The sequence below is a fragment of the Acipenser ruthenus genome, chromosome 12, assembly GCF_902713425.1.
Source record: "Acipenser ruthenus chromosome 12, fAciRut3.2 maternal haplotype, whole genome shotgun sequence".
NCBI classification, from domain to species: domain Eukaryota; kingdom Metazoa; phylum Chordata; class Actinopteri; order Acipenseriformes; family Acipenseridae; genus Acipenser; species Acipenser ruthenus.
Window position 1 is genome coordinate 26,268,495 of NC_081200.1, and position 12,250 is coordinate 26,280,744.

Here is a 12,250-nt window from a genome sequence, read left to right on the forward strand (position 1 = left end):
TGTGAGGTCATCACCAGCGCTTCAATCACCACAACGTCCTGTATAGTATATCACGCCCTCCCGCTGTCTTTTTTTTCTGGAGCACAGCATCCAATAAAATTATGAATCACACAAACGCTGTTATTTTTTATTCGTCACCAATTTCAGAAAAAAAAATTAAAGAATGTATCCGCTGACAGTTCTGGGCAATTAAATGTTACATGCCCCCCCCCCCCCCCCCCCCCCCCCCCCAGGACCATTTGATCTCATCAGATTTAAAAAAAAAAAAAAAAAAAAAAAACCAGCGGTTCTGGTACTGTAAATTGTGAGAAAATAAACCAAGCAAAGCAGATAAATAAATACATAGTTTATAACATTACCCTTTTTTTTTTTTTTTTTTTTTTGTGTAGCACTTATTTATGCTTTTGTAATATATACATTCAATCTTGAATGTAAGTGCGGTATTTGGCTGCTTTAAAAAACACAATATGGCAACGTCTTCATCAGCATTTTTACAAAAAAAGCATTGTTAGCCCTATTAAATTGTAGTACTGTAGTTTGTAGCAGAAGTTCATGTACCATCAGTAGTGGCACGCAGGGAATCTGGTTCCTAATGCATATGGCATGGTACAGAAATGCTATTTTGATTTCCACACGGAAAAGAGATTGCTTCGCCGGTGCGCATGCATCGAAATTATTCTTAAATTAACTCTTAAATCAAGATTCCACTGTGGTCAGCCTTGTAATCTGAATCAAAATGTAAAACATGCTGCCAACAGTGCGAATGTGCATTTTGAAGTGACACTTTCTGTTTGTTCTCGATCACGTCACAGACGCATTCTCCAATCGGCTTTCCAGGAACCGCCTGCTCATTATTTCAAACATTGCACTGTGGCTCGCGGAGACAGTTAACACAGTTGCAGGGGAAACATGTTTTAAACTAAGGGAAAAAAATCGACGGATTAAAAAGATAAGCGTTTGTTTATATAATTATATAAGAATGAGTTTTCCGGAATCTCGCATCGTTACACCGGGTCCATACAGGGCTACTAAATTGGTAAGAAGGTTTTGCGTGCATGTTAATTAGGTGATGTGGTTTTGTTGGTGTGTTTTTTTGTATTACTTTGTTTTCTCTCAGCCCTTTTGTGTTTTATTGTTTATTTTTGAAAAACCATGGGCCCAGCATTGCTTTGGGAAATCATTTTCTCTCTCGGTTCGTTTGAATTCAATCTTATCTACGACAAGGGAGTCATTTAACTCTACCCTTTCTTCTTCCTGTGTAAAACGAGATAAGCCACCGTACCGGAATTTGCGATATAAACGTCTTGGGTGGTATAGAATTTAAAATGCCCCTTCCACAGATTAGTTTAATGTTTTGATTGAGTGAGTTCACTATTCACTTGGCTTCAGCAAAAATGCAGCCTTCTAATGTGTGATTTAAATGCATGTAGATTAGGTTTAGTCAAACAGAAGTTAGTGGAAGCACGAATGCATATATTTCAACCAATGTGCAGTGCTGCGGTGAGGTAATTGATTTGTAACTAATCTGCTTTTGTTTTATTTTGTTTGAAAGCACTGGCTAAACGACACTAACAAAACACTATACAAGCATTCACGTGTAAATAGTAACGGAGGAGGGATAGTGTGTAGTTGCTGTATTTATTCTCTGGAGTTTCTGAAAGCAATTGGAAACACGGCAATGTCTTATCAATGTAGAATGTGAAATACAGTACTACTGTACATCTCATTTATCTGTTGAAGATTGCATGACTAAAAATCTAATCATTGTAAACATGAAAAAATATATTCTGTATTGACCCTGAATAATGCATAACACTAAGTGTCCCAACATTTGTCTTTTCTACGATAATGACAATTATACGAGCTCATTTCTGTTGTGGAAAATAAATATTCATGCAGCATATATTTGGCAGTTCTTTAGATTCAGTTAAATGCACATTCAAGGCTATTTCCTAAGTCTACATAGTGTTAATGTGTTAAGAACAACTAGACAAAGGGAGAAATCAAATGCACAATTTAATTAATGGACACATTTTAAACCTTTGGGAATTTGTGTATTAAGGTGTTTTTGCTGTTCTATCTAACTCCAAAACTTTTATTTTTATTTTGCAGTGGAATGAAGTTACAAAACTGTTCAGGGCTGGGATGCCATTAAAAAAACACAGACAGCACTTCCGAGTTTATGGCAGCTGTTTTACTGCAGTGTCTGCTGTGGACTGGTTACATGAACTTCTGAAAAACAACAGTAATTTTGGTCCAGAAGTTACCAGACAACAAACAGTGCAGCTGCTGAGAAAGTTCCTGAAGAACCACGTGATTGAAGATGTGAAGGGGAGGTGGGGCTCAGAAACCCTGGAGGATAATAGTCAGCTCTATCGGTACCTACATATTATTATACTTCCGTTTCTCAAAGACTTTCATCATTGCAGAAAAGTTAGAACCAGGGGCACATTTCATTAAATAAGAATAATGTTACAAAACAGGAAGGGAAATAAGACTCCCATGAATAAGCCATTCCAGGCATTCTCACCCCCTGCAGGGGATGAAATCATTGGTTGGGAGACGTAGTGAAGGTGATCATATATCTCACTTTACAGTTGTCCATATATCTGGACCGGTTATCCAACTGTGGTGACATTTGTAATTCACATTACCATAAGTTATTATATCAGACATGATATAATATTTATACATGATAATTTTATACTTTACCGTGATACTAGCAGTGTGGCGTAGTGGTTAGGGCTCTGGACTCTTGACCGGAGGGTTGTGGGTTCAATCCCTGGTTGGGGACATTGCTGCTGTACCCTTGAGCAAGGTACTTTACCTAAATTGCTCCAGTAAAAACCCAACTGTATAAATGGGTAATTGTATGTAAAAATAATGTGATATCTTGTAACAATTGTAAGTCTCCCTGGATAAGGGCGTCTGCTAAGAAATTAATAATAATAATAACTCCTCATTTGCCTACATGATGTACTAATCTGTACATGTTGTTTATATACACCATGGTCATCAACTTTTTCAGCATGTTTTATTGGGATCAGATAGTGGTCCAGTAATTGAATGCTGCTTTATAAACTAGATTTAGTATTTCTATAGTTGGTACACAGTTGTCTTAGGGTAAAGTTCCATTACAGTAGATGTCCAAAAAAATAACTGTTTCTCAATTACTTTAACAGAGACCACAAACAATCCCTTTTAAATGTCTTGTTTTGTTTTGTTTTTTCCCCTCAGATGGGTATTCCAAGAAATGTCTTACAACTACTTTAATAAGTGCAAAATGCATAAGAGAATTATTTTTTAAAGTTACAGCTGGCTACAAAGTTTAACTGTTACTAGGTGTCATTCAGTTGTTTAACCAAATGGTTGTGCACATGGGAATTTACTTCCAGAATGGATACATTTGTTTTAAGTATAATATTACTCTATGCAATGATTAATATGGACTCTGCACCCATTTGTCCTTGGTAATGCATTTCATTTTTAATCCAAGAATAACAAATGTTCATTTCAAATCATACATTTTTTCACTGTGAGATTTAATGTAGGTTTTCAGACAGTACAAAAGTCAGTAATGCGCAATGCAAAAGTAATTTAAATTAAAATAAAAAAGAACATAGAATAAGTTCAAACATTTTAGTTATGCTGATAAACCATTGTATTTTTTTTTTTTATAATGGTCTTGAATCAAAAGAATGAAATAAGAGACGTTTTAATTTTTTCCCTTGATATGCCATACTTTCTGCTTGGTCATTAGGTTTCCTCCAACATCGCCCTTGAAGGCAATTCAAAATTGCCCCCTGCGTGCAAGAAAGAGCAGTGCAAATGGTTTAATAAAGGATAAAGATGGCTTTTTTAAATTCCCTTACCTGAACAGAAGAAGCTCAAAGAAATACGAGGACGAGGAACTCCGGGTAAGAGTCTACAGAGTTGTTGGGTCAAGTGATGCATTTTAATGCATGTTTGGGTTCACTTCTGTCTAAACTTCTAACTTGTATTTTCTTATTATTGAAGGTGCATTGCAATAAACCTTGTACTATCATTGTAGGAAAATACAGAGCCAGTAAGTAAAGCAGAGCCAATGGAAGTCCCTGAAAATGTGCCACAAGTGCACCGAAGAGAAATTACACAAGAGGATATAGATGATGTTTGGAGAAATATTACTCTAATACAGTATGTTGAAACACTTTTTTTTTTTTTTAATGATAGTTGTTGCAGATTAACTATTGGTCTGTTTACTGTTTGTTTTTTACTTTTAGTTTGCAGAAAACGTTGGGTCTAACCTCACTGGAAGAGGTCCTGGACCCAGCACAAGTTAACCCTCATCACATTGTGTACAACATGACTAACGTCAACAAGCATGGTGTTGTGACGTTACAGGACAAATTGGGTAAGATGACATTTTTGCTGTTTTTTTGATTGTATCGAACTTTGAAAGTGTGTTTTTGTAAATAAATAGTTGCATTCTTTTCTTTTCTGTTTCTTGTAAGATACTTGCCTAGCAATGTTTCCCCAATAGGAAACTAAACTGTAATAAGAAGTTACTGCTTGGGAAGGTACTATTTAATAAACTGTGGTGTACAGTTTTGCCGCAGGAGGATGTCCCAGTAAATTACGAGCCCTGAAAAAAACTACTAGTAGGGTGTTCAAATGTAGTTTTAGATTTAAACAGAAATTAGGTTTTATTAGTCAGTTTTAATCTAATTTACAGATATCTGAAACAAAGTTTTTTAAACCATTTAAAAAGGCCTTCTAATGCACAAAAATCAGCTAATTTAATCGGAAGTCCATCTTGGATTTACTGTGCACACTAAACTAACTTTGAGTTTCAATAGTTTAAAAAAACAAAAGTGAATATATTAAAATAACATAATTCAATGTTTTAAATAAATTAGGGCTGCAACAAAGGGTACATTTTGACCTTCGAAGGTTCAGAACACATTGCTGAAGGAAGGTTTGAACCTTTGATGGTACTAATTTGCATAATTTACTGGTGACATTGCCATAGCTACTTTATATTTGATTGAAAATCCTATTTTACAGGTAATGCATATAAATGGAATAAAACATTCACATGTAGTTTAAAAATACATTATATAGAACAGTATTCATGTTTTTATAATTTAAATAAAAATCTAAGTTGTTTATTTACACGTAATTAATGCTGCTTATGATATATACAGTAAACTTATATTGCAGCAGCACCTTATTGCGGCCAATTAAAAGAACTGCAGCGGACTTAGGCAAAACAAAGCACTGTTCCAAGCAGGTTATAAGTCATGGTCACTTTTTACTACTACTAAAAATAAAAATAACATGAACTTACGCTTGTCAAGTGACCCCGGAGATTGGATGTGCCTCCATGATACATCAACAGTCGCTTGCACAGTTTGCATTCAACTTTTTTTTTTTTTTTTTTTGGTCATCTGGGCATTTAACAAAAAAAATCCCGAGATGGTTAATGAAGAAATTAAAGTTCTGCCTCTGGATAACACAAGCTGGAGGGGGGGAGGTGCTCAAAAGGTTTCGAAATTAAAATTATTAGTGTTGCCATATATTTTGTATGTTTCAAACATATATTCTTCCATAGCACTTCTCTTACACTGTCTTGTACACTAGGTAGTCGGTACATATTTTACTGAAGCACTACAACCGCTATAGGTACCCTCCCCCCCCCCCCCCCCCAGTGCTTTGGCATAATATACCCTGCTCTAATGAATGGCAGCAGCGCTATATAGAGTTGCTACGTATAACAATTTGGTAGTGAATGTTAATACAACAACTTTTGTTTACTTAATATGTATTATACAATCCAAGAGACCGAATTCTGCATGTGAGTGACATTTAACGTGTGATTTATAGTATACACACATTGTCAAAAAGTTTCTGTTAACAGAAAAAAAAGAAACAAACATACAGTGCGTGAATGCCGCCTGACAAACCTTCGAAGGTTTAGAACTATCTTCGAATTCGTGGCTAGCGAATAAACCTTCAAACCTTTGAACACGGCCCTAAAAAAATGTATTAGTTTAATTGTGCTGTAACACTGAGGTATAAAAGCAATAAGACCCTCCACTTTGGGCATTACCAGGCAATTTTATTTATTTCACTCTGAAGTGTTCAATAGGAAAATGTTGTAAAAGTCAAACCTGTACTGTGTTTTCTTTAGGGGACCTCCCTCACTGGGTATTATCTGCTATGAAGTGTTTAGCAAACTGTAAGTACCGCAAGTGTCATTATAAATATTGATATTGTCATATATCCTATTCTAGCAATACCTTATCAATGAAGTTGTGTTTAGTATTAATGTTGCTCTTCTGATTTTTCTTTCTTAGGGCCAAAGTACGATACAAAGCAGCCATCTTATCCTGGCTTTGAAAGGGATGTTTTCAAAACCGTTTCAGATTATTTTCTGAATCTTCCTCAACCGCTGCTGGCATTTGAATTCTATGAACTGTTTGTGAATGTCTTGGGTATGTGTGTGTATTTTCAAAATCTCTATAGGCCATCTTGTTCATTATGGTTATAAAATATCCATCCTCTAATCTCATCTATCCTCCTTGGTTAGATTTACTTGATATATCATTTTCTGTCATAACATCTTGGTGAATTTTTATAGCACCCCAGCAACCTCAATAGAGCTATAACCATGCAACACGCTGCCTAACGAATGTAATAAATAAATCCGTAAGAAATGCCACAAAACAAAATGTGGTATTTCTTGCATCCCCAGGGGGACAGGTTAATGGTTACACTCTGGTTTACCAGCTGTACTGGGAGAGAGCTCTATTGAGATCACAAGGATGCTTTTACTTCAAAGTCGCCACTGTGATAGCTGTCATTCTAAACAACTAGAATACATTGGTTGTAACATTTCATAATAAACCAAGATGCTTTTCAACTTAACGCAAACGTTCTGAAATACATATACTGTAAATGTGTTACTTTAAGATGGCAACCAGCTGACATTTTCCCTCTGCATGTGGTTTTATGACTAAGCTTGTTTTTTTGTTTGTTTAAACTAACCATGCACGTGTGTGTGCTTTGTTTATTGTATGTACCAGCTGTTTGCAAAACTTTCCACTTAACTTGCTTTGTGTCTTCAAAACTTATTTTATCTTATTTGCTTTTCTGCTAGTTTTGTGCGGCTACATCGTGGTCCCAAAAACAAGACAAGGAAAACGTAAAAACGAGGATGATCCCTGCTGTCCTCGGCCATCAAAAACACAGAACTTAAGCAATGTTATCCCCTTCAAATCAACTGAATGTTTATTACTGAGTTTAGTCTGTAAAGATGCTTTAGAGGGCAATCAGTCCCCACAGCACGATGAAGTGTTTTCTGATGAGACAGGAACAAGGGAACGGATGCTGCAGAAGGGCTGTGCAAGGAGAATACAGCAGAACAATGTAGCTAGCAGACGAGCCAGTGATGCAATGGGAGGTAGCTGTCAAAATCTCTCCACCTTTCCCATGCCAGCTAGATTTAGGAAAAGGTGCTATTCTCTGGAAGGCATCATGGATGTTTCAGTTGAAGGTCCTTCCAGAGACAATTCACAGTATCTCCTATTCCAGTCTGAAGACAACTTGGCCAGCACGAAGCCTAACGCAGATTCTATGATTGACAGTTCTTCTGATGCTGTCTCCACTGTGTCCTCTATTTCTTCATGTACTAGTGATGGATGCCATAAAGATGATTTACCATGCAGCGGTCAATCAATCACTCCTTGCATGCTGTCTCAGGGATTTCGATCTGTAACACGACCACTAATAAGCAGATCAGCCAGCATTGGCAATTATCTCGATATTGGCCAACATAATGAGAGAACCGGTAGTTGCTTTAGCATGAATGCTCCTGTGGCAGAAATAACCATGAAACCAGATTTTTCTTCCAACATTGAACTGAGGAGACCCAGTTTAACTGCCTCCAGGAAAGATGGCTGTGCTGGCTCTAAATATGCAGCTATGAACAGGCGATGTCTAAGCACCGTGGAACTTTCTAGAAACTCTTCTACCGCTGCATCATCCTTGTCCACTTTTGCACGAAGTGTCAATGCTGATGAAAGTAAGGTTTATGCATGCAATGTGTTCTGTTTTTGCTTTTTTTATTTATTTGAAGTCTGTGTTTTTGCTTTTGTGCATTGTGGTTGTTGCTTCAAAACAATATTAATGCTTTAATATAACTGAATTTTTACAATAACCTAATTTTCACAAATACTTATTTTAAAATATGAAAGAAGACATTGGGCACAGTGAAAACCTAAAGACTTCATGAAGCAGCAGGGTTTGATTCTTAGCCATATTACACTTAACTGGGATATATAATTTTGTGCAGGTGAAATCCAATTTGAAATATGCTTGTCTTTTTTCTTTTTGACAAATTTTGAGTATTTTTATTTCAAGGTCTTTTGCAGCCTCAGTTGGAAAGGGTTGCAATTGAAGCACTGCAACTATGCACCCTTTTACTACCTCCAGCCAACCGGCGTAAACTCCAGCTGCTGATGCGGATGATATCTCGAATGAGCCAGAATGTAGATATGCCACGGCTTCATGATGCTATTGGAACACGAACTTTGGTGAGGGCATTGGGATCAGGAGCCACACAAACCTCAATGAGCTATTGCAAATAGGAATGTGTTTCATTGTGTTTCAATGAATAGTGATACTTTGCATGATATCATATCGTAATAGAGGTATGTATCATTTGTATCATGATTCAATACCACCAAGTGGTTCTTCAATGAAGAATAACTGTTTATATGGTTGGTATGAATACATACTCTTCCTCAATCATTTTTTGTCTTAACAAAATAGTCTGTTCATTTGAATTTCTTCCTCATACAAGTAGCCTATCAGGACCATCACATGTACCATGATGCATATCATATCACGACCTGCATACAGCGGTACATATCGTATCACAACGTTTGCATGTTGTTGCACTGGTGTATCATTACACCCCAGATTGCAAGGCTGCACAATTTGAAGGCAGACCTGTGTAAAATGCTGTGGAAAGCTTATTCATTGAGCAGTCAGATAAAAGAGGAGGAATACCACAAATCAAGTTAGCATCTCTTCAGAGGTATTCATTTTGTAATTCATTATCTTTTGCAATAATAAATCTGACCACAAGGTGCCGCTAACTTTTCAGATGGTGCAGACATTCTCCCGTTGTGTATTATGCTGTGAAGTGGAAGTTGACCTTGATGAACTCTTGGCAACAAGGCTGGTTTCCTTCTTAATGGATCACCACCAGGAGATTCTTCAAGTACCTGTTTACCTGCAGAATGCAGTTCAGGACCATATTGACTACCTCAAGAAAGTTCAGGTAGGCATTAAAAGTATTTTCTTACAGCAACCAGTCCTGGCACAGAGTATCTGAATCACAATGTATAATTCATAAACACAAATTGTTTGTACAGTAGTTTTTAATGAAGAGTGCATTTACCTAATTTTTTTAATCATAAAAATGTAGGAGTAATTCTGAGTTGAAGTAAAAAAGTGATTCGAACTGCAAGAATGTTGGCTTGTTAAATTGTTCAGCTTTTTATTTTTCTTTACAAGGTAGCGCCAATGCAAAAACTGCACAGCTAGTTCTGAACAAATTAACTGCAGCACATTGACACCCTAAAATGTTAAGAGTATTTTCAAAATAGTGATGCTTGTTTCAGAGCCTTAGAATCAGCTGTTTTATTTAAAAGAAATATGCAACTCTGTGTTGTGTTTTTGTGTTGGTTTGTTTTAAGATTACATATCCAGGGACAGGTGTGAGTGCCACCTTGCCAGTGTACTCCTTCTGCAGACAGATAAGCACTCAGGAATTTGAGCAACAGAAGTTATCTGCCTCCCAAGCTGCCATAGCTGATCTGCTAGAAAGCCTCCTCAAAGATAAAAATCTCTCTGTTAAGGACAAAAAGAAGAAGCTTAAGCAGGTAAGGGGAAAAAAATCACTTAATATAATTGTAATATGGTAAACTTGATTAACAATTCACCCACCCCCCTCCTAAGCATTACTTGATGATTTTTTTAAATTCATTTTTACTTCAGTCTATAAAAGTTTATATAGGAATCCAAAGTTGAGTTATCTTTTAGATGTGACTTACAGTATGGATTGGACTAATGCTGGTATAAACACTTTAAAGAATATGTTCATTTTCCCATTTATTAACCTGTACTTTACTTGTCGTCTTGATAGTTTCAGAAAGAATATCCAGAAATCTACAACAATCGTTTCCCGACCACAGAAAGTGAAGCCCAACTTTTTGTTGACAAACCAAAGATCAAGCCTCCAATGCTGATAGCTATGAAGAAGCCCAAAATACTTGGCATGCGAAACTGAAGGTGGACTGTTTAAACGAAGAATCTATTCCTGAGGAATAGACCCCTTTACAGTTGAAAAAAAACGATATTGTGATGTACTGTACAGTGGAAATCCTAGCACAGGTGCAGATTACTTGAGGATCAAGACTAGAGGCAATTTTTGTTTTCCTTATTTAATCCAAATTATAATCTTTAAGTTTTTTTTAATTATTTTTTTTAATGTATTTCAGTCTTTAAAGCAAAGGCTTGCTTGCTTTCTAGATCTTGTCTAGTAGAAAATATTGTGGGTTATATATTGACCATTGCAGTTAGTTTGAGGGGAGTAAAGCCCCCTAAGTGCATCAACCAACCAATTAATAGCTGAAAGTTAAACAATTTCCTTTTCTTGTATATTGAATTTGCACTTTGTATCTGTGTTTTGTACTTGGTTATATTTAAAATGTTCTGAAGTTTTTCTTCGCATCATTACTTCATGCCTGGGGTGTATATTTCTGAACTTTATGCTGTGTATTCACATGGAGCCAAACATTGTATAGGATCATTGTATAGGAGGTAACGGTCTCCCCGTTATAATGCGGTTGTCAGGGTCCATAATTAGGAGATCACTTTATTTGTTTCACCTTATAATGAATATTGGCATTTTTGTTTATGAAATGATTTACAATGCCCACAAGCCAAATTAATATTGTAGCGTATGGTGGAAAATGAAGGAAGGAGACACACACAATTTGCATGTACTCGAATCCATGGTTTGTTGGGACTATTATTCACAGCCTCTGTTTGCCTGGGCCACACCAAAAACAACAAAACAGTCTTGCACTGTCACAGCAGCACATTCACACAGCAGTCTTGCACTGTCACAGCAGCACATTCACACAGCAGTCTTGCACTGTCACAGCAGCACATTCACACAGCAGTCTTGCACTGTCACAGCAGCACATTCACACAGCAGTCTTGCACTGTCACAGCAGCACATTCACACAGCAGCTTATCTCGCTCTTTAGCGCAGTGCATATTTTTCCTAGAGCAGCCCTCTTTGGAGTCAATCTTATCAAGAAAACCTCTTAGTTTTTCTTTATCTTTTAGCCATCCACACAATGTAGATTCTGCAACATTTATACCTTTTGAAACTGCTCTATCCACCGCACCGAGTTTCGTTTTAACAGATTTTTGTTTTTTTGCTGTCTGCCATGCTTCGCACTGTATATCTGGAACGTTCACCCAACGTTTGCAAGTCAAATTGCATTATAGGGGAAATGGGAGCCACAACCTTACCACGTTATAACTGATTCCACACTATATATTCTAATAACACAATATGTGTAAATAAGTATGTTGCAGATTTGTGCGAAAGCAAAACAAAGTGAATATACACATTACACAAAGTAGACCAAAACTTGTTTAACATGTTTGACAGACTGACCATTTAATGTTTTGCACTATTGCCTGTATTTGTATATAAAATGTTAAATAATTTAAAGTACCTCAGACATACTTGTTTACAGTTTTTGACCCTGCTTGTCACTATGTTTGTGTTTACAGCCACATCTGTACAAAAAACAAATCTTTAGTTTGGGATCCAAATTAAATATATATTTCAATAAACTAGTGTCAGCTTTTTCTGTAAGCAGCTACATCGTGTGGTAACATTGACATTGGATGCTTTGTGTTTATTTATTTGTGTTCACAAAAATACCAGTATGTAGTTAAAAAACAAAACAAAAAAAAACCAGTTAGGCCTAATATTTATGTAATTTGGTTCTGTAGCAAAAGCTAATAGAAATGCTGGTTTGTTTTAAGGACTTTTTTTTCCATGATAATGAATCCTTAAATTAATGTATTGAAAAGTAGCTGAAGGCTTGTTATGACTCTTGAACCAATTGGTTCTACTAAAACCAGACAACCAGCAGTAATACTTGAAAATATCTTT

At 36.3% G+C, this 12,250-nt stretch overlaps 1 protein-coding gene across 1 annotated transcript; it reads left to right on the forward strand.

Annotated features, from left to right (window-relative positions):
* Positions 1-786: 786 nt before the first annotated feature.
* On the forward strand, positions 787-11,959 carry LOC117417486 (DEP domain-containing protein 1A-like). Its single transcript, XM_059034718.1, has 12 exons — positions 787-1,036; positions 2,113-2,378; positions 3,761-3,917; positions 4,052-4,176; positions 4,263-4,393; positions 6,173-6,220; positions 6,339-6,476; positions 7,142-8,065; positions 8,404-8,576; positions 9,152-9,328; positions 9,747-9,932; positions 10,196-11,959. Exons 1-12 carry the CDS (start codon positions 980-982, stop codon positions 10,337-10,339), a joined length of 2,526 nt encoding a protein of 841 aa, XP_058890701.1. The 5' UTR covers positions 787-979; the 3' UTR covers positions 10,340-11,959.
* The last annotated feature ends 291 nt before the right edge of the window (positions 11,960-12,250 follow it).

Excerpts from the sequence above, each read along its gene's own strand:
- LOC117417486 (XM_059034718.1), top strand. The coding sequence starts at position 980 with ATGAGTTTTCCGGAATCTCGCATCGTTACACCGGGTCCATACAGGGCT. Across the intron at positions 3,918-4,051 it reads ACGAGGACGAGGAACTCCGG|GAAAATACAGAGCCAGTAAG; the intron begins GTAAGAGTCTAC and ends CTATCATTGTAG. Across the intron at positions 8,066-8,403 it reads AAGTGTCAATGCTGATGAAA|GTCTTTTGCAGCCTCAGTTG; the intron begins GTAAGGTTTATG and ends TTTTATTTCAAG.